Source organism: Melopsittacus undulatus, chromosome 2 (assembly GCF_012275295.1).
Source record: "Melopsittacus undulatus isolate bMelUnd1 chromosome 2, bMelUnd1.mat.Z, whole genome shotgun sequence".
Classification (NCBI taxonomy): domain Eukaryota; kingdom Metazoa; phylum Chordata; class Aves; order Psittaciformes; family Psittaculidae; genus Melopsittacus; species Melopsittacus undulatus.
This window is the reverse complement of record NC_047528.1, coordinates 118,419,419-118,441,275: the sequence shown is the minus strand read 5'-3', so window position 1 is coordinate 118,441,275 and position 21,857 is coordinate 118,419,419. Positions and strand designations below refer to the sequence as shown.

The following is a 21,857-nucleotide window of genomic DNA, read 5'->3' as shown; positions in this document are numbered from 1 at the left end:
GACAATAGTGTGCTTTACGAAAGTTTGGTACTTTCCACCTTCCCCCTTTACAGTAATGAGACCAAGTGAAAACAGGAGATTACTGTGTCTTTTTGTACTACCTAGAAAAGAGATAGGTAGGTGGCACATGCAGTGACACAGTACAGGCCTTCCATTAACTGGCCAGTTTTACAGCCAGTGGATGGTGAAAATAACTTATTTACTTTCTTTCTAAAGGCTGTGAAATCTGAGCGATGCTGTACTTTACCTGAATGGATTATATACACCTTAAGAAGGAGATGGTTTCAGTCAGCGCCTTGTGTTTCCCTGCTTCAAAAGACAGAGTCTTTCAGCTTGTTTGCTTAAAAAACTGAGCCTTCTTCAGGCTTCTGTGCTTTGCTTTTCAATGCTAGCATGTTTGATGGTAAGGAGGTATCCACATCCTGTTTATCTACACGATTCTGTTAGGACTGGGGAGAAATAACCAGTGAAGTAAGAAAGCGTGATAATGTAGTTTGAAGGCCTTCTTGTGATTTGGTTTCAGGCAAGTAGGTCAGATCTACTCTGGTGATACTGCAGTAGCAGCACATGGTTATCAGTGGTCTGAAAATGGAAACTAAAAGCTCAAATTAGAAAGCAGAGGTTTCAGTTATGTGAGTAGTGAGTGCCATGGGAAATAATGCTTCAGGGAATACCTATAGAGTTTGGATTGTTCCCTTCTTTCTGATATAATCCTATGTAAGAGGTGTTCCCAGAAGAGTGTGCAGGTCTATTTTCTGATGTCCTTCATCTAATTATTTCTCATATAGTTTTATCTTTTCCAAAATCTCTTCCGGAAAGAAATAAAAAACACCAAAAAACAGACACAAAAGCCAACAAAACAACCCAAAACTTTTCTAGAAGGTCCAAAAAGTCCAGTTTTTCTTAAACAGATTTCAGTGACTCTTCCTCATTCATCATCATTATTAAGCAGGGACAGGGGCAAGAATTGTTGTAGCTTGTTAATTCCCATCTTTTTTCAGTGCAGGGATGTCATGTTTTCCTTGACTTTGAATTGTCTGGTGCTCCTACAACGAAGTACACATCATAGCACAGTGTCACTTTTGGAACAATCACTTGATCAGCACTGAGCAAGTTTTGTACATCCAACATCATTCACTTGGGACAGGGTTACTGTCCTTATGAATTCAGATGAACATTACATGTGTAAGTAGTTGGAAAGGAAAATGTCTTACTATTATATATTGCTTTAAAGCAATCACTGACAAATACTGCTTTATAGCAATCATGGTCTTGCACTGGGCAGTGTAACAGAACATAACACTCAGAACCTCCCAGAGAGAGGGAACAGGGGTGATCCTGGATGCATGGATTTACCTTCCAGCCACATCTGGAGTGGGAATATAGAGCAAAAGCCTTATGGAGGTCTGGGTATGTTCCTAGAGTAGTTTGTGTACAGCCTTTGCTCCGCAGGTGAAAGGTATAAGCAGTTCAAGTGTTACATGCATGCAGTGATAGGACAGCAAGAAACTTCCCTCCATACAACTCCCTGCACTATTACCAATGAAGTCATAAGGAGCTATTCCGCTGCTAACAAAGGATTTAGTTGATTACAGTTTGGAGGGTGTTTAAGAAGTTCCACCAGCATTGATATTTATTGCGTTTCTTTTGCTTATGTGTTTCTAGAAGAGTTCAAATTTGAGATTGAAGTTTGTATGACACTGGTCTACACACAGCTGTTGGGGCTTAGCCTTCATTCCTGGCTGCTAGTGCAGCTGAAAGTGTTTGGCAACCTGCTGTCAATTAACCTATCATACAAATCCTCTGCCTCTTTTCCCTTAGGATAAATGGGGGTTGAGGCTGCTGTGTTTCTTTCCATTTCCTTTAGGTTTGGTTTGTGTTTTTTTCCTTATAGCTATTAGCACATGCATGGTTACGATCAATATCCAAGTGTGTAGTTTTCAAGAGGGTGAAAGAATCTGTAATGTATGTAAGCTTCACATACCAGCTTCAAACTTAAGGCTCCAGGGTAGAATAGAGATTAACTAAAAGTGCATTTTCTTCTCAACCAGTTAAATGTGTTCCTGAGCATGCTGTGGTGAGCCAGCCTCTACTGCACCAAGAATTAATCTGCACAGGTAAGGAATGTCTTTTGTACTGTGTACTGCTAGGGTAAGACTCAAATGAAAGCATGTATTCCATAACTTATGCTATAGGGAAATGCCCCTAATAGTACTTAAATAAAACCAATTTTAATCTTTTTCTTGCTCTTATGTTCTAGAAAACAGTCATGATATGACTCATTAAGCAAGCAAAGCTTTAAGTTTAATGGATATGTCTTTGCATTTACCTAACTCAACCTGTTTGTAGAAAAAACAATAGCTAAAAATGGAGCCTTCTTTTCTTTGAACTGTAAATGCTGTCACACACACCTGATCATCTAAGAACTCGGAACAACTCCAGTGAACCAGGGCTATTCCTTGGAATGCCTGAGATGTTTGTTTCTCTTTACTTGGTTTTGCTCTTGTCCCCTTTCTAAAAAGCAAAGGCAAGAGAGATGGGATAGAATACAAGTCGTATGCATCATTCCCTCAGACAAACAATGGTGGAGGTATAAAACATCAATTATTCATGAAAAATGCATGTCTGCTAGTTTTGAATCCTACATTTGGGTCTGTCTGTGAACACATCATATCACTAATAACGATTTAATCCTGGCCCTATGTTCTGGGGTGTTTGTGGGTAGGGCCACAGCACAAAAACTACACCAGTACTCCCAGAGCAAACATGCTTCCATCTGGGACGAAATACCAGTACCAGAGTGCATTTCTGTATAGCGTAGACATCTAGTGGCTGATTCTATAGCAAGTTTAGTAAAGCTGGTTATTAAAGGATGTTTTTCCTGCCTGTGCAGATCCTGAGTTGCCTGAAGTTTATGCTTAGAATATATCATTAGTAGTTGGTACTTGATCTCTGTGTTCTCATGCGATGAACTGGTTTAGGCTGTGTCCTTTGCTACTGTCAGAAGCTTTCTAATAAGCTCAGGTTTTGTCTATTCCCTATGGTGTTTTGTGATTGGCTTTTTAGGTGGACAAGTCCTTGTTGGTAACTATGTGAAAGCATTCTGAACTGTAAGAAAGACAGGTACTATCCTACATCAGCCTTTTGGGAGAGGTGAGGTGGGTCAGAGTGGCAAGGACCACGTACTCCCTGCACTGCATCCTCTGTGTGGCTTGTGAGGATTCTTTACTTTGTACCTTTAACAGTAAATGTCTTGGATAGTCATATCTATTTTGAAGCCCCTTTCTTAAAAAGGCTTGGGCAAATGTGGCTTCTGTCATTGCTGATACTTCGTGACTTCCTTCACCTTCTTTCTGCTTGCTCTCACAAGGGGTGTCAGCTTATTCAGTGCAAAGTTGGTTAAGAATCTGCTCAGGGTATTGCTGTATATACGACACTTGATTAAGCATGGGTATCATAGTCATTGGATTTGTCTTCAGGTAATAGCAAGCTTCAGAAACAAGGGGAGGGATGAAGTGATTTAAAGCTAATTACAAAGGAATTAAGGTAAGGAGGTGTTATCTACTGCAGTAAAGTCTAATACTGAATTTGTCAGCTCTTCTGTATACTGAAGAACAGATTAAAGAAGCACTTGAGGCAAACCAATATACATCCCTCCCCACACACCAAGAACCTGTACAGCTCCTGCAGAACTGTTGCATTGTATCATGTCCACTCCATTGCTGTAAGCTGCTGTTGGTTAGGAGGAAATGTAACATTTGCTTATTTTTCCTCAAGGACACAATAGTTCTCACTGAACAGAGACATCAGATAGGAGGGCAAAGTAGTAGTATCCACTGAAAGAGAGTATGAACTTCCTAAGCAATGTGTACTCTTATTTTAGTGTGGTTATGGACCACATATGAGAGTACTAGTTATTTCACTGCTCTTAAGTAATCCTTTGCTTTTACTTCCCCTTCCTGCACACTGCTAGACAGGAGAAGACACTAAGAGAGCTAAATACTTAGATTAATGGCTTTTAAATTTGGACTGAGACAGTTATTCAGCAATTACTTTGAGTTTTTATTTTACCCTTCATTTTCTACTTTATAGAACTGTATTAAGTATACCTAATAGGTAACATGTAGCTTCAGGACAACACTGGTCTTGAGGCTGCCCAATGCCAAGGCTAAGTTGCGGTAGCTGTCTGTATCCTGTCCACATCCCGCACCTTGTATGTTACTTGAGCTGCCCTGTCTGCTTTCAAGTATGAAAGAGGTGGCCTTGACCACGATAAGACCCACATATTCCAAACCCCTTGTAGAAAAAAGTGGAGGGATGGAGAGAGGAAAAAATAAACCGAACACCCCAAACAAATCCAAACCCCTTACCTGGCTTAAGGAAAACTGCACAGATTGTCTATCCTATGTAAATGACAAACGTCAAACCTATCACTATAAATGTGGCCTAAAAGCAGTTACATATACTTCATCCTGCTGCATCTTGGATTTGGCTTAAACTGCATCATACAGTTAGGAAAGTAAAATGTCATTGCAGGAATTTAGCATGGCCTAATTGTTAGACTTTAAATACGTATTTCACCCAATTCTTCCACGCAAATCCTTTCTCATACATTGATTCTGCAAGCACACGTATGCTGTTTCAGAGCTCATGTGCACACCAGAAAACTTTACAAAAGGATATGTTTATTTCTAAGCTGCTTTTGCATTTGATGTAAGGGCAACAAAAAGCAAATTGATCTTAATGTGCTGTGACCTGACAATGAGAAGGTAATGATTAGTAAGTTCATGAGTCAAGAGGTTACACTAGTTTATCACTGATCCATCATGAGATGTCAAGAGATAAGAATTCAGGAAAAGGAAAGTGTAAGCAATCAATCTATACTTGATAATTCTGATGGACTTATGTTATTTGCTCACTTTTCATTAAGTCCCTAAGGAAGAAAGAGATCAAATTGTGACTCTTTTGCAAAGACCTTATTCTTCCACATTGCAGAAGCTCTTTCTGAAAAGGCCTGAAGTCTTAGGCAGCTGCGAGATCCTATACCTACCAGTTGTTTACTGCAACATTAAAATGCGTAGCAGTTATTTCACTTGGTGCTCACTTGCCACAGAAGGCATAATTAGGGGATTTCTGTCACCATAAAGGAAGCCACGTACTTGACAGGAAATGGGGGTTCTGCTTAACCAGTCCTGTATAACCGGACTTTGGTGTCATTGTACACATACATCAATGAACAGCTTCAACCTATAGTTTGACATTACTTACAATAGCATGTAGGTTATTTTTTTCCTGTCACCATCCACTTCTGCAATCTGACATTATGATTATATGTGAGCTACACAGGTTCTTTATCTGCTTTCTGGGCAAAATAAGAGATCATGCATAAATTCTATGAAAAAGCAATTCCTTTATTTTTTTTAAGAACCATTTTTCCATTACCAAGTGAAAACTTTACAAAGTAAAGTATTTATCTTCCAATAATATTTTAATATAAAAACTTAAATCACTTACTCTGGTTTTACTGTTCTAATAGGAAGTCTTGTGGCACTGCAGGATCCAGGCGTTTTCGGCCTCATTCTAGTATCTACTTGCAAGTTTAAATAAAACCATTTCTGTGGCCACTTTGCATTGGGGAAACATCCCTACTACCTAACCAAAAATAAAGCATTTTCACTAGCCCAAACGAGCCTAAACTTTTAATAGCATTATTTCAATGAGAAGCTTTGTTAAAAACAAACAAAAAAGAGATTTATTTAGCAAGTTAGACACAATCTTAAAAACGTACAAAGACAACAAGCACTCAAATTACACAAAAAGATTTAGCAGGGAGTACAATGTGAACACAACAGTGATTCTTGCCTCTCTTTATACGTAAATATAAATAGAGATTATCCTTGCCAAACTTCCAGCTCTCCCCTCTTCCCCACTCCTTAAAACCAGCTCATTATGCTGAAAACCCTTGCAGGGAACATTCTGCTGTTCAGCTCAACAGAACTGCTAAAAGGGGCTCTGGCTAAAAATAGTCCTATCATGAGAATATCTCATACTTTGCAGAACCAAGTTTCTCTCTCAACTGAAAAACAGCTTTCCCTTTCATTATGTCGAATGTTTCACCTCCTCTAGGGACCTGCCAAATTACAGGCTTCAGAATGCTTAAAATCATTAGAACTTGCTCATGTTTCTTCAAGAACATGCAAGCTGAAACTAGCTACATGGTACATACATGTAAGTAGTCACAAAACAGAGAATGTGCCTGTTTGTGTTTTACTTTTTGAAACTGATGAGAAGCACTTTGGAGTAATTTTAGCTGTCAGTTGCCTAAACTAATATAAGTGCGTGGTCAGAGAAGAAAACCTTTCTTTTCCTTTTATATTACATTTACAGCTTCATATATATTAATAAAACCACCTGGCAAAAGTATCCTTTATAGCTTGTCTCTACATAAGCACGTAAAATGAAAAGCAGACGTTGCCACCGTTCTCTTTTTACTTCTGAGAGTATGCTTTACAGGAAATACATCGAAAAATAATGCAGTGTTCTTGCAGGAAAAACAAACCCCACCAAAAAACCTCCAATCCCTGGAGACTGTTGAACAACCACAGCCTCTGTTCTAGGATTTTGCTATTAGGTTTAAATACACCAGAAAACTTCTGCTGTAAATCTTCCCTAAGATCAGTAGTAATTAAAGCAAGGTTATGCTTCATCCAGCTACAGCCACACTGGCTCTAAACTTCAGCATTTGTAGGATTCTATTCCAAGACTGAGTAGAGCTATTTTTACTCCTACAGGAAATAAGTGTATGTCTTGTTGATGATCTGCGTTATGTCCACAAATATAAATTTACTCATTATTCTTTCTAGATTACCTGGAAGTGTTTTATTTTTCACTGGTTTACTCCATTCTGAATCTGTTGCAATGGATAAGAATCTTGATTTTCCAAAAGCTTGGAAAATGCTGTGACTTAAACAAATACGATAGGATTAAGACACCAGCATCCTACAAACTGCTGTGCATTGGAATCAAATCAGTTCCATTCAAAATCCTTGTGACCAATTTTTGCTTCCAAATTGCCATCAGTTGGTAGCCTATGGCTACATTGGTGAGGCTCCTCATCAGGCTTCCACCCTCTGCAGTAATTCTGCATTAAAAAAGTGGTACTAGAACAATGACTGACAGTATTTACACAACTGTATTACTTCTCTAAGCTGAGGCTCTGTATGCAGACTGCTACAAGTAGAATCAAATTCTGAGAAACCAAGTGCTCTAATACTGCTTTGCCTTAGTGAAAACGACTGGGTTTCTTTTTACCAAAAGCTGCTGATGTTGCTAACTTCTGGTTTTCTGTAAGTGAAAGGAACTTGGGTTTGGTTTGGTTTGCTTTTCTTTCAGTTGTGTAAGAGCTTATTTAATGTTACCATTAAACTTTCCAAAACGCCTTGCAATTTGCCAGTCCAAGGGAAAAATACACAGCATGGAATCCAATATAAAATGGTTATTGGGTGCAGCCTCTGAAATCCCATGTTAGCAAGAACTGAGCTAACTAGTCCCAATTTATACCTTGTAATCATACTATCTTCCCTAAATGCCTTTTTTCTTTATAATGGAAGCCTCTTTTCTCAATACTTCATTGTTTTGTGTTTGCTTCAATTCTAAGATAGCATTCATAAGGTAAGAAAAAAATAAAGCAAGGCTGTTGTTTCACTGTAATGAAACAGCAGCTGTACAAGAACACTTCCAATTACTGTCAGGGCAGAAAAAGCTATTGGCAGTGTACCCTTAACTTGGCTTAAGAAGATCTATAAAACAGTTGTAGCCCAAGGCAGTTCATGATGATAAACCCAACCTTGTGCAAGACCACATAGTATTTTGTAAGGCATATTTTTGTATCTAGGTTTAGAGGGGGGAAAAATTATTACCATTATTTCTGTCTGTAGTTCTGAAACAGCAACCAGTATAAGTGATAGGATTGTTATACTTACATGGAGTCCTGCTATCACCAATGGGGAGCAAAGGTGTGGCAGTGTACTTAGCACCCATGCACCAGAACATGTGGGTAAGCAGCCTTCTGCCTTTTAGTTTTGTCCATTTATTCAAACAGGTCTAATAGCAGAAGACTACAAGACATGATTATAATGTAACACAAGTGCATTTCCATAGAAGTTAATTGCACAAAACCTAGTTGGTACTTGGTATATAAGTCTTTCTCAGTCCAGTGGAAGAGACTGCTCTAGAAATAGCTGGAGAAACAAAATAAGCAGCTTATTTTGTCTCTTTTTAGCAATTAGTATTGCTGTAAATATCTGGAATAAAGTAAATGCTGAGAAACAAATACTGTGAAACTCTGCTGAGGAAAGGAAGCTGAAAAGAACAACTGCCTCCACCTGAGGGAGTTACAGCATAGTCATACCACTATCCACTGAGCAGAGGAGTTCTGTGTTACCAGAAGATACTTGGTGCCTCCCCGAAACCTAGAACACCTCAAGAAAAACTAAAGCAGGCAGAAGGTGGTCTAACTGCAGCACTTTGTACAAAGCTCCCTCATTCCATTCAAAAACTTTATAGAGCACTTATATTGAGTGGATTATTTGGCATAGTAATTTGGAATAGCTCTGAAATACTTTACTAGATTTCAGAGAGGGTAACATATTGAAATTCTTTGATTGCCCATTTTACTTTTTGCTAGTCCTTGTTAGCCTTTGTTCCCCTTATAGATACAGCCTTGGCACAGAGTAAGAAATACAGCCCAGGCCCGTAATTCCAGTAGAGCTGCAAAGCTGCACTCTTTTCTGTTTGCTCTGAATAGCTTTTCTAGTATCCGTTTTGAAAACTATCTTAATTGCTTTACCTCCTTTGCCTAAAAGGCTGAAAACAAGGCCAGAGATGGAGAAGACCTTGAGGGAAAGCTGAAGGAGCTTCTTCTGATACACACTGTAAGAAAGCTTTCTCAACTCCACTGTTTAGTGCCTCTACCATCCCCAATTTAGATCTAGTATCCTCTGTCCTGCTAGTAAATGAAGGCATTAATCCTCTCTACTAAGATTTTCACCCAGTGTAAATTTCACTCGCCAGCAACTGCACTGCAAGCCACACTCAGTTACTGGTTTGTCAATTTGACTTACAACAATTGGCACTGAAATTGAAGGGCACATGTTAAACAGAGATGATGAAACTGTGATTTTAGAAAAGGGGGACTGGTAAACATGCAGAACTCCTAAGTTCATGAGAACAGTGGAGTTGAGAGGTCAATATAAGAGATCAGCTGCTGGAGCCAGATAATCAATACATCCACAATTGCACCAAATCAGATAAAGAGTATTCTAGAAGAAAAATGTTACCCATTTTGGAACGTGAACTGAACTCAAATAGGAATTTGCAATAATTCTCCTCCAACACAGCAGTTGTTCTAACTAACCATTCTACAGCTTCTTGCATTTCAAATGTGCAGCATTTCCTCTTGATCACTCATGGACAGGATACTGGAAAAAGCAATCCACTGACATGATTAACAATCTCCATCATATCATATTCCTTGTATATTTAGATGCACAGTTCAGGTAAGTGAGGTCCTCCATCCAAGTGCTTTTTTCTTGGCATCAGGTACAGCTGGACTGAACATGGCTAAGGTGTATGCCAGGGTATGTTCCCTACATTCATTGTGAGTTCTCGGAAGTCTACAGCAGGGTTAGCAACAGTCTGTGGCATACCACTAAGTTCACAAATAGATTGTCATTTCTACATTAATACAAAATAGCCTGTAAAACCAATATGTAACACTGTTTATATGCATGAATATAAAAATAAACCACACCATCAATATGTAAAACTTCACAACAATGATGAAAACAGTTTCCTTCTCAACGGTCTTCAGTATTGATGAGCTGGTTCTCATTGTCATACCCATCAGGCAGGTATGCTTTCCTTAGTTGGTCTGACTTGGGTATGGAACTGCCATTCTTGACGTAGCGGGACAGGAAGGCTCGCACAGATGGATGGTCAGCCTTCTCAAGGGGAATATTAGCTTCCAGGCACATTTTCACAAAGTCCTGGATGACGCTGGTTTTCTCTGTCTGGGCAGTACTGTTGCACTGAAGGGAAGCAGTCAGAGTCCTTTGCTTCTTCCTGATGTTCTGTTCTTCAAACTCTGCCTTCCGCTTTGTGTGTGTTTTAGACTTGAGGTGGTCATTGATGGCAGACTTGCGAACGTGATTCAGAACCACATTGCAGGAAGTACAGAAGAGCTTTCCTCCATCTTCGTGCAGCTCGCTGCCAAACTCCGTTACACGGTCCTGAGGAGTTACATACAAAGCTGTCTTCGAGCGGTTACGTGACGGAGCGGACTTCACTCCAAACCGCTCCATTGCGCCTTCAATAATCTTTACCTGAAAGCTGGAAGAGAATACTGCTGTTAACATGTGCTAATGATTTCAACTGAATAGTTCTGGATGCAGTTTATTCAACGCTTGTTGATAGCTAAAATATAATTACATGTAAGATACATATATGAAACTACTGTTAAAAGGTTCTTCATCTTGAAGTCTAAAGAACATAGGAGACTGACTTTCCTCATGGGGCAGTTTCTGTGACTACGAAGCTCAGCAGCACTCTCATAACTCTGTTTATCACTTTAAGTCAAATACAAAGGCTTTTTCTTGCATACTGTTTTTATCCTTTACTTTTTATAGTCAAGGGTACTTTCTTGGTATCTTCAATAATTTGACAATTCCTTATGTTAAGTAATTTTCTGTTTAACTCCTGAAAATGTGTAGTGAAAACTTAGTTGTTGAAATATCTGGCAAGAAGGCTGTTATTGTCACAAAAACTGGTGAAAAAAAAGAACCCAACCAAAAACCCCAAGCTTGATCTTTTTCAGTGCTCATTTGGGAACATGGCTCACTTGTACCCCATCTCAAACCCCATCTCAAACCACACCTATTAGACTGAACCTTAACTCAAAGTCAAAAGCAATTCATTTGTCACAGTAACTAGAGACTGCTGAAAGAGCCTGACATGAACAGAAAATGGCAAATTATTTTTAATGCAAAATAAGAACATATATTTTGAAAGATAACTTATCTGAGGAAGGTAACTGATAACTAAGAGAGATGGACACTTTTTAACACCACTCTAAATTATAGTATGTTACCAAAGCAGGCAATAACTTGGCCAAGTGTATTAAAATCAAACAGGCCTTATGTCTGTCTTTGTTGGTGAGAAATAGTTGGTGTAAATCTCAGCCAAGATCATTTAAGTAATTTTCAAAGTAAAGCTGAAATCAAGAAACAGCTGTGTTGGGGTTTAAAGTTTGCTGAGCTGGTCATTACATGAACTACCCCCTTCCTTAACTACCCTGCACTAGTCATGACATTAAAAACCCACTTCTTTAGCTAAAAACCAGGTATTTCTGAAAAAAACCCTATTTTGGGAATTATTTTGAGGAAATATAATAGGTTGTTTGACTTTAAAAGGCCAGAACTTCCAAACTAACTCTAAGTTGATACTGTTCACCTCTATGTCCTGAATCCAATTTCCCTGTTCAGAACACCTTTGGCTTGCTCTCGAAATAAAGGCCCAGAAAATTCAGTCTTCAAAATTGTCTTTTTTTTCCTTTAAACCATTGCTGAACTAAAAGATAGCAATAAAAAGGAGCCAAAGATCTTGCTGTTAGATACTTTGCTAGTCTATTTTGTACTATCTGCTGCTTTCCAGAACTGCAAGTTTTGACTGCTACTTCACAACACTGCGAACTAAGGCAAGTGATGTTTCTTTCAGCATCAATGGAACTTTGTTCTTTTTGTTGCTTTACACAATCTGTCCCCATGAGTTTCATAAGTGATTGCTTCCTGCAATCAAGCAGAAAACAGCCCTTAACCTCTCCTACACTTGTTGCTTAGGCTTCTGAAACGTCAAAACGAATCCCCCACTAAGCTAGGTGGTCGCACTGATGCTGTATGGAAATCCGTAAGGATCCTGCGAGCAGCACAACTGGCAAAACAAAGGGTTTTTAGTGGGCTGGTTTTCGCTTCAAGTTGTGGGGTGGATTCTTTGATGCCTACTAATGCTTGAACTGCTCCTGGGTTCCCGAGCACAAGGCAGGCGTGCGGGCACACCGGGCACCCAGGGCAGCCGCCCGACCTGCGCTCTATAACGCACGGTAACACGGAAGCGGTGAGCTCGCCTTGGGTAAAACGAGCCACCGGAGACAGAGCCTCGGCCGGCCCAAAGGTGTTGTTTTAGGTGAGGAGGAAACCAGCTCCGGACTCCCAACCGCTAACCGGGTTTCGCCGTTTCCCTGCCGGGGAAGCACCCTGGGACCGACAAACCTCGATGTACCCCCCGGGGAATCCTGGCGTTTGGCCCCCGAAGAGACGGTGCCGTTTAACCTGGGAGGGCCTCCGCCGGCCGCCTCCCTCCCTCCCATGTCCCACAGGGGCTGCGGGCCCGGCCCGGCGGCGGTAGTGCCGCACCCCAGGCCTCGTCCCCCCTATCCGCGGAGGGTGCGGCCCGGCCCCACCCGCACTGTTTCCATGGCAGAACCGGGACCCGTCCCTACAGGAACCGGCGGCCGCCGCCCAGGCCCGGACCCCACCGACGGCGGAGAGCGGCCCCGTGTGGCCCTCACCGAGGCAGCGCCGCCGTCCCCAACCGCTCCCTACCGGGCGCCGTTACCCGTTCGGCCGCCGCTCCTCCGCTGGGCCCCGCTCCGAGGGCCGGTCCCGTACCTCCGCAGAGCCGACGGCCGCCGCACCGACCCACCCTGGCGGCCGCGGTAGGCGGGCCCTAGCAACCAGCCTGGCAACCGGCGCCACGGAGCGGCCGTGGGTGGGAAACCCCTCGGTGATTGGCTCCCTCCGGCCAGGGCGGCAGAGATTGACTGCAGTATTGACCAATTAGAAGTGGGAGGCGGGTGTAAGAGCCGTGATGGACGTGTGCTCCGGCCAATCAGCGTGCGCGGCGGTGACGGCGGCGTCAAGCGGACGGGGGCTTTGGCCAGTGGTCGGCAGGCGGCGGCGGAGGGGGGTGTAACAGGCGGAACGAGCAGCCAATGGCGAGGCGGAGACAAAGTAACGAAGAGACTTTTCAGCCAATCACAGCACGCTGCGGCGGAAGGGCGGAGCCAGAGGGCATCAGTGAGTTGATTCGTCGTCGCCTGTTGATGGGCATGACGATCGGCCCAATAGGAGCGCGGCGGGTGGGCGTGGCCGGAAGCGAGGCGGCGGGGAGGGCATCGCCCCTTCCGGCGTGGCGGGGCGGGGGTAGGGGGGTGCTCGGTACGCGCAGGGCGGCCGGAGCAGCATGGCGGAAGACGAGAGCGATCAGGAGTCGGAGCGGCTCAGTGAGGAGCTGGAAGCGCTGGTGACGCCGGGCCCGGCGGCCGCCCTGCCCGCACTGCTCCACAGCCAGTATTACTGCCGCCGCTTCTGCCAGGTGAGCCTCGGCCCGGCCCCCCCGACCCGCTCCTCGGCCTTCCCCCCGCGGGCGGGGGTGGGGCGCGGCGGAGCTCGGGGTCCCCAGTTCCCTTCGGGGTCCCCCGTTTCCTTCGGGGTCCCGGGAGTGACACGGTGCGGGACCGGCGCTTGTGTTCCTCAGCCCTTCGAGGGGACGGGGTTGAGCCGCTCCCTGCCTGGGTCAGTCCCTAGGCAGGGTTGAGAGGGATGCGGCCCGGCCCGGTTTAGCCCGCTTCGCCTGGGTCTTAAGGCGGAGAAGGGCAACGTAGGCGACGCCGGTTCGTATGTGGGGCGCTGAGTGCTTCTGTCTCGGGGGAGGGTGGAGGCTGCGACGGGCGCGGAGCCGGGAGTGGGAATGGGGCTGGTAGGGAGACTGCGGGGTGGGGGGAAAGTAGGGGAGGCTCCCGGTATGGAGGCGGGAGAGGGAGAGGACGAGCCGGGGGCGGCCGCGGGTGGTTGGGCCCCGGCGGAGAGGGACACGAGGGGTCGTGGCGGTGTTGCGGTCAAAACAGTTACGGGTGGCATTGCCTGGGCTGAGGAGTGGGGCGGGTGGCGGAGAGATGAAGGCAGGGAGGGCCTCGGAGACGGTTCCCGTGGTGGTGGTCAAATTAGACCAGGATATGCGTTTTGGGTTTTTCCTTTCTTTGGAATGCGGCGTTTGTTTATACGGGCCCGGAATTGCTGTGCTCTCTGCAACCTCTTTATGTATTCTGTGCAAAGTAATGAAGTGACAACAGGTTGCTCTTCCTGCTTGCTTTCATCAGTAAGTGTTGATGAAGCATTAGTTATGCTGGGTATATTTCAGCCGTGCTGCTTGCTGATTCCTGAAACAAGGTTCAGAGGTTCCATGTATGGAATTATTTCATTTTATCAACTTCTTCTCTGTTTACTTCACTGCGGTTGTGTTTTTCTATTTAAATAAATGTGTTTCTGTAGCCTTACTTTGTTTTTCCTGTTTTAACGTGTAATGAAACATCTGCTGTGGACATTATTTACCGTAATGTACATTTAAAACCATCTCGGGTAGCATACTGCGCAAGAAGTCTGTGGGCTGCTTTTTGTTTTATCTATCTTTGTATGTTTCCTCCTGTTCGTCGATTTCTCTAAACTTAGTATGTGTGAAAAGGAATTGTGAAGCCAGTAGAAGGCGAAGTGAATGTATTTGCAAGTATGGCATAAAGTACGATTATAAGAAATCGCAACCATCTTTGATTAAGTTGGCAGGTTGGAAACACATTTGCTTTTGCTGAACACAGAGAGTTTTATCCTAGATTCTTTTAGCTAATTCGTTGTGTCATGGAGGAAGTGTGGGGCAGGGTCGTAACTTCATATGCTGATGGCAATCCCGTTTCCCAGGCAAAGTTAGGAATGAGTAGGGAACAGAAGAGGACAAGACCAGGGAAGGAATTTTCCTATAGAATAGTTGTGTTGCGGTTATTACTGGTGAAGTATCTAAATCATTTGACCTTGACTTCTCCTGCAGTTTCTTTTGTATAGAAAGATTGCCAAGCCCTCTCCCCTACTTTGTTTTGCTTTGAGTTTATGAACTCTCCACATGGGCAGTCAGTGTTCTGAGTGTATGAAAGGTTCTGTTTCTTTTCTCTTAAATATCCTTTCTAACAGTGCATAGTTTTAATCAGTCCTGGTGAAAGTGAGTGAATGTATTTACACATGGTCTCCAGGGACTTTTTTTTGTCAGTTTGTTTAAATTTGGCTGTAATGTACTCACTCAAAACATAATCTCCCATGTTTTGTTTAAGCTTGCTTTTTAGTAATGGTTTCTTCTTCTGATTTAATCATATAAGCACAAGATCTTAACTGGTGTAATGTACTGGTATGGTTAAGCCCTTCCCAAATCTTAGTTCACGAAGCCAAGGCATCATCAGTTTGTGCTTTGACAACAAACGAAGTTGCAGATGTTCCAGATTAGCTGTCATTTATCCTCCTGAGATTGATAGTGGTGTAATTATACTGGTCTACCTATACATGTACATACAGAAGACTTGTAGGCCTTCAGCCTGTAGGTTATGGAGTATATTTATATTTCTTCAGGAAAGTATCATGAAGTTTAGGTCATAACATTTGTTGTAAAAAACCTTCTCACTGTAGAATACTCTTTTACTGTATTAGATTTAGCTGCTCTCCTCTCCCCCAGATAAGTCTTTTTAGTGCAGTTTTTATCTTTGACTCTAGTTTTTGTCAGAGCCAGTTGCTTTGTATTTTTCTCTCCAGGTCTTCTGGAGGTCATATGTGTCTGTTGTGCAGATCAAGGCTCTCCACCTCATTCTGCTCCATACTGATAGTACAGTCTTGCTTGCCTTAATGTTATTTGGCACTTCTACACATCCTAGTTTGCATTGGAAGTTGAACAGCAGTTGTAGAAATAGTTGCTTTGCGATACCACCCTGAGTTTGAACTACCCAAAAGAAACAGTTTTATTTTCAGAATAACAACCTATTAAAATACATGGTTGTGTTTCAGTCGTAGTGAAGAAGCTTGGTGTCAGCTGTGAAGAATACTGTTTAGACTGCTTATAGTTACGCCATTATGTGAAGTGTGTGCACATTCACATGTTGCAGTAAGAGCTGTAGGAAGAACTAAGCAAGGTGTAAAGCTGTTTGGATCTGTAGAACATTTTCTGTAGGTGGAAGCAAAGACCTCTTCAATGATCTTTAGGAAAGCGGCTTAGACCTTGAAATGCATTGGTGTGCACATCCTTCATCCTTGAAATATGTTAGAAAGGTAAAGTATTGCTGTAAGCAGCCAGATTCACTACTCCTGAGGTCTGGAGTATTCCAGCTGAACTTCGCATTCAGAGAGTGAATTAAATAACAGTTACAAAAGATGACTGGATGAGCAGAGCATTTTCCTTAAGTATAGGTATAATCGCAACCTAATGATACAAGATAAAGTCAGAATGCGCAGTCATGTGTAGTTTGTCTTCTGTTGAAGGTGTACATGGTCGTGCAGAGTCATTGCAGTCTGGATCTTCCATGGCCAAGTGGAATAAAATGCTTTCTTTGATTCTTATTTGAGGGTGATGACATAGGGAAAATAAGGATTGAGATTTCTGTGGCTGGGAACGAAAAGAGGCAATTGGAAGATAAGTGCTCAGCTTAGGCATCTTACCAGCTGTTTGTGTGTTACTTTCTTAAAGTTGCTGACATTGCATTTTTTGTTATTTCTGAAGTTTGCCACAAATTGAAACCTCTTAGCCACTGGGGGAAGCAAGTTTACTGTTCCCAACTATGGCAAGCGAAAGAACAAGGGGGTCCTAACTGCTTTGGAGGTCTAAAGAAATTGGAAAGGTGGTACCTAGCAGAACCTCCCCGAGTCTAAACATTTGGGGAAGCTTCATGAGCTGCTTCTAATGCTAAATGTGGAATTGTACATTCTACACAATTTTTCTCAGGGACCAGAGCCATTGAGATGTGCCTGTGTGAGTGAAATACAAATGATGAAGGGCAGAGAAAGTAGCCTGGATGGTTACCATTAGATATGAGCATGGAGGGAGTACTTTTATAACTGAAGGATGAGTTTCCAGATTTACTTGTTTTGAAAACAGACCTTAAGAGCGAGCTGGTATAGTTTACATTCTTGCGTTTAAAGTGGGTGTAGTTTTATCAACTAGCTTGAAATGGCATTTTCTTTTCAGAATCTTTTCTCATAACATGAAGTACTACCAAAATATTACAGGTTATTCCAAGCATTTCTGTAGTTGTCCACATGGCTGCATAACTGTGCTAGATGTTATTTTCTGTTGTGTGGTACTGACTGAAATACACACCAGGTGAGTCTGTTCTAGAGTGACGAGCTAATACTGAGGGGCAAACACTACTTGATCTGATCTCACTGTGGCATCAGCTTATGGCCTTCAAGTATGACCTGACTTCCTGAAGTGAAAATTACTTACTTTGCTTACGTGAACTGATGGTATCTTGTGTCACCACTAGAAAAGTAATTCTTGGTTTATAAACGTGAAAGCCAAGAAGTAAAATTTAGTAACGTGCTAGAGAAGATAGTGTTTCCTGGATTTATTTTAGTAGACAGACAAAAATACAGGGGTGTATGACTCAACTTCTTGTCTGGCTGTCTTTGTGGGGATGCTGGCAAAAAGATGTACACGTCTTTGAATGTTTGTTCTTCTGGTTTTGGGTTTAATACATTTTCACTTTTTTTTTGTAATGTGCTTAAATTGAAAGTACTTGCTTCTGACTCTGAATTTCAAGTCAATAGTCATTAAGCTGCTTAAAAAAGAACAAAAAACAAACAAAACCAAGCAAAACCCAAACCTTCAGGTTATGCCAGACTTTTATTTTACTACATTGTAGACCTTGGGATCCATATTTGATCTCTGTACACTGTTTTATTTTCAAGTTTGGCTCCAAAGACCTTGCTCACATGAGTACTAGTGGTGGAAAATGATGTCTTCAATTTCCTTGAAGCTGATTTCTCTGAGAGGGTAGAATGTGCAATGTGTGACATTGCTAGTTGTGTGAAAGCTTGTAAAGGGAAGGGCAAACCATACATTGCAGTAACTAAATTTACCTGTGTATCAAAGAATACCATCACTACTTGAAACAGTTCAGATTATTTTTAGCCTGTGACTGTGTTCTGTCTTTACTGGGTCTTTTTCCCTGTGCTTGGCTGGTGAAGACAAGCATATTCAAGTTGCTACTTATCAGTTTAGTATTGTGCTGCTTGAAAGTCAAGTGGAGTTCAGATTTAAAAGGAAATCCTTGTAAAATAGCAGTGTTGAGCACCAGGTTGTATTTACTCCCAAGAATACCCAGTGGAGTATTCAGTTCTGTTGAGGATTACCTGTCTTTGAAGATGGGTGTCCTGGCTTATGGTGGTGGCACTTTCCCTTGACCCTTGATGAGAAACCTGATATGCCACTATCGTGCAATACTAGGTAGTGGTGTACACATTGCACTTCGGTGTTTTCAGTCAGCTTCTCGGGAGGTTTCACAACAGTAGTTGATTTTCAACCTCTTATTTGCAGATGGGTAGGCTGAAGGAGTCACTCTTCAGTGCTCTTGTCTTGTCATTAACATTATAAAGTGCTGGCTCATTTGCGTATCTGCTTCTCTCTTCATAGTGGCTTCTCAGTTCACGCGCTCGGGGTCCTTTTAGCTTTGCTGTGAGAAATGATCTTCCTGTTTTAAAAGTGGGATTAAGGAGTTAGTACTTTAAAAAAGGAAACATTGCAAATATGTTCAAATACATTGTACTGTTTTCTTGATCTTTGTAATCTATTTCTCCTTCCACTTTGGAACTTTTCTGTTTTGTGTTAAATATATTGGTATTGCTACTTCTCCAGTTCTCAGTGCCTTGGCTCAAAGGTTAGCGTTTGTATGACAATAAGCTTTTGAGTTTTGCTTGGAATAACATATCAAGATTGTAGCTTATAAAGAAGTTGCAAGTTTTTATACCTAAAAAGGATGTCCCTTGAATGCTGTCTGTGCTTCTGCATCATGTCTGGCTGGTAGCCTTGCTGTGTGGGCTTGCTCAAGTTAGAAAAGACACAGTTCTTGCAGTAGGTAATGAAGCAATCAAAAAGTTAAGTCCTTTGGGGTAGCAATTGTGCAGATGAGGGGAAGAAGTATTGTACTTTTTACTTGAAATGCATCTGAAGTTGTGCTTTACTAATGTTACTGATGATCTGGATATACAAGTTGATGTGTGTGTTCCCAGGATTGTCAATTTCTTCAACATACAATCAAAACAATTCTTTAAATGAGTTGACTTAGACTCAGTGGGGGGTATCATGTGAAAAGATGAGGATGAAAATTACTCAATTTCAATATAAATATTTGTCTTTCAGTCAAAATCTTACACAGGCTCATGTACTACAGTGCTACAAGTAACCAGAACTGATTTTCTAGGGTTAGTATAGTTTTCACTATTGTGCAAGCGATGGACTGTAAATATGTGTGGAAACTGGCTCTTTGGGTGGCTAAATGTAATGGGTATATGGAACCTAGTCTTAGCTATTTTTGTCTCAAGCAGCCTGAAGAGATGGATGAGATTTCAGTGGTTAGGGGTGGGGGGAAGCATTTAGCTTTAAGGGTAGAGATTTGGCAGGAACTTTTCTCATAGGATGTGTCATGCTGTTACTGGGTGATGTTTTTTCTTTTGCTAGAAGTGTGATTGTATGAGTGTGTTTGGTTACTCCTTATGTAATATTCACATGTGAATTGCAGTAAAGACGGGTGGGTTTTTTGTTGCTGTGTTTATCTTTTTGTTACACCATATAAAACCATTTTAAACTTGTATCTGTTAAGTAATACTTTGCTATCTTAAAATCTTAAGGCCTCTTCTCATTTTGGGTAATGGGACCCTTTTTGTAGCTAACTCGGCTTGTATTTTTACATCACTTCAGGTCTTTAATCACTACCTTGTTTTCAGGGTGAGGTGCTTTAGTGGTGTTCTTAGAAACATCACATAGGAGACTGATAAGTCAGGTCTTGATTTTTAACAGGCTATTAATAGAATGTATCTGAATCACAGATTTTCCTATGAATTACTCAAATGTATTCAAAAAGTGGAAGCAGTATATTGGTATGGGAGAAAGATGGGGTTGGATTGCAGGCAGAGGGTTTAGAAAGATGCTTTAAACTCCCTTGCAGTATCTGTACTGAATGAGAAAGAAGACAAACAGCCTCAAAGTCTCTTCATGCATGGTAGTAATTTAAGAAGTAAAGACAGATGTGGGGATGATGCATGGAGAGACTTTAAGTATATAGAAAGTATCATCCTAATGGAATTCTCCAAGGGAATTGTTGCAGAACATCACATAAGAATGTCACCTCCCTTAGGGTTTTCTGCCCTGTGTATTGGACAAGGAACAGGCCACCTTATTTTGACAATGTGCTTCTTGTTTGGCTGACTTCATTAGAGTGAAATTTGTGTGTTTGTTAAAAACTATGCTGATAAATATAATGTTTAAATAAAGCACTAAGGACTCAAGCAGCATTATCTGTTTCATTTTCTGAAATACTCCGACAATACTTTACAACTTGAAGGCAAATATAGACATGTCCCTTCAACTATTGCTTGAAAAGTGTCAGAAGTGGTAAAGGGATTTTAGGGTTTGTTTGTTTTGGGGGTTCTTTTTGATATGAACCTTTACCTATGTTCTTTTTTACAGCCCTGTTTCGAAGCGTGACGTGTTAGATATAAAAGAACAAGGTTATAGTTTCTATTACAGAAAAAGCTATTCTGTAAGATCACTTAGAAGCAGACATTGAAGTATGCATCAAACTGTAAAACAAAGATACATTATTTCCCAAACCTCCCCCTTTCTGGTTTGGAATTTTTCATAGTTTAGCTTTTTCTCAGCCCCCCCATCTTTTACTGGTGGTTGTTGCAAGTCTGCTGAGAATTGACCAGTTTTAGACTTGTGGTTTGGGGTTTTTTTGGTGTATTTTGGTTTTCTCCCTGGGACTGATGGATACAGCACTGTAGGGGCACCAAGGCCACTAGTAATGCCCTTTATAACTTGTATGCAATAGGACTGCACCTTTCAGAGGCTACACTAACTTTAAGCATTAGGATGAACCTTTGTTGTATTGCTTTTGAATGGTGATTATTTGCATTCAGTATGTGGGGATTATTCGGACCAGAATCTTACCAGAAGTTCATATAAGCCTAACCAAAGAATGGGACAAGCAAATACAGTAACTTTCCCCTGTCTGTTTACAATTCAGGTATTTGTTGTAGTTAGTAACTCCTAGTGGATACCTTTTTGTCTTGTGTAGCCATTCAACATCTACAGCATCCTTTTAGTAAGAAGCTCCATAGCCTAACTGTGCAGTGTGAAGAACTACCTCCTGTCATTTATTTTGATCCTTGTTTGGTGCCTCCCCCTGCACTTGTCATTTCTTTACCATCAAAAGTGTCCTAGATTGATCCTTATGTGAAATTATTTCACTAAGCATTTCTTGCCTTTCTTCAAAGCTTTTTTTAGGCCTTCTCCATTCTCTTTTGAGATAGAAACGGGTGGGTAGCAAACCAGCATGCAATTTTGTACGTGTAGTGAGGTGCTATGGTTTTGAGCTGTTAACACTCTGCTTTATCTTATTACTCTTGTAATAGTTAACCTGCTTGCTTGGCTGTTGGGATGAGCATCAAGGTGATTTTTCATTAAAACATCTTCCATAATAACAGTCTTACACTTGGGTAATAATTGTCAGTTTGAAGGCCATCATTTTATATGTTTAGATTGTTTTGTTCCCAGAGTACCACTGCACACTTGTCTAAGCGGAGTTTCAGTGCCCACTCCCATAAATCCTTCCTCCAGTTCTTTACAGTGAGTACTTTATGCTGCCATCATCACAAAATACTGTCTCACTGCTTGAAATCCCTTATGAGTGTATCTATACTCATAAGATATACTCAGGTGAA

The 21,857-nt window shown here is 41.7% G+C and overlaps 2 protein-coding genes across 2 annotated transcripts in view; one reads left to right on the top strand and one right to left on the bottom strand.

Annotated features, from left to right (window-relative positions):
- Positions 1–5,416: 5,416 nt before the first annotated feature.
- Positions 5,417–10,406, bottom strand: CGGBP1 (CGG triplet repeat binding protein 1). The gene has a single exon (XM_034059962.1). The coding sequence runs from the start codon at positions 10,359–10,361 to the stop codon at positions 9,858–9,860; it is 504 nt and encodes a 167-aa protein (XP_033915853.1). The 5' UTR covers positions 10,362–10,406; the 3' UTR covers positions 5,417–9,857.
- A 2,890-nt stretch (positions 10,407–13,296) lies between these two features.
- ZNF654 (zinc finger protein 654) overlaps positions 13,297–21,857 on the top strand; it is a 34,567-nt gene continuing 26,006 nt past the window's right edge. The window contains exon 1 of the mRNA XM_034060050.1: positions 13,297–13,428. Coding sequence (XP_033915941.1) covers positions 13,297–13,428 — 132 coding nt within the window. The remainder of the gene's footprint in view (positions 13,429–21,857) is intronic.

Excerpts from the sequence above, each read along its gene's own strand:
- CGGBP1 (XM_034059962.1), bottom strand. The coding sequence starts at position 10,361 with ATGGAGCGGTTTGGAGTGAAGTCCGCTCCGTCACGTAACCGCTCGAAG.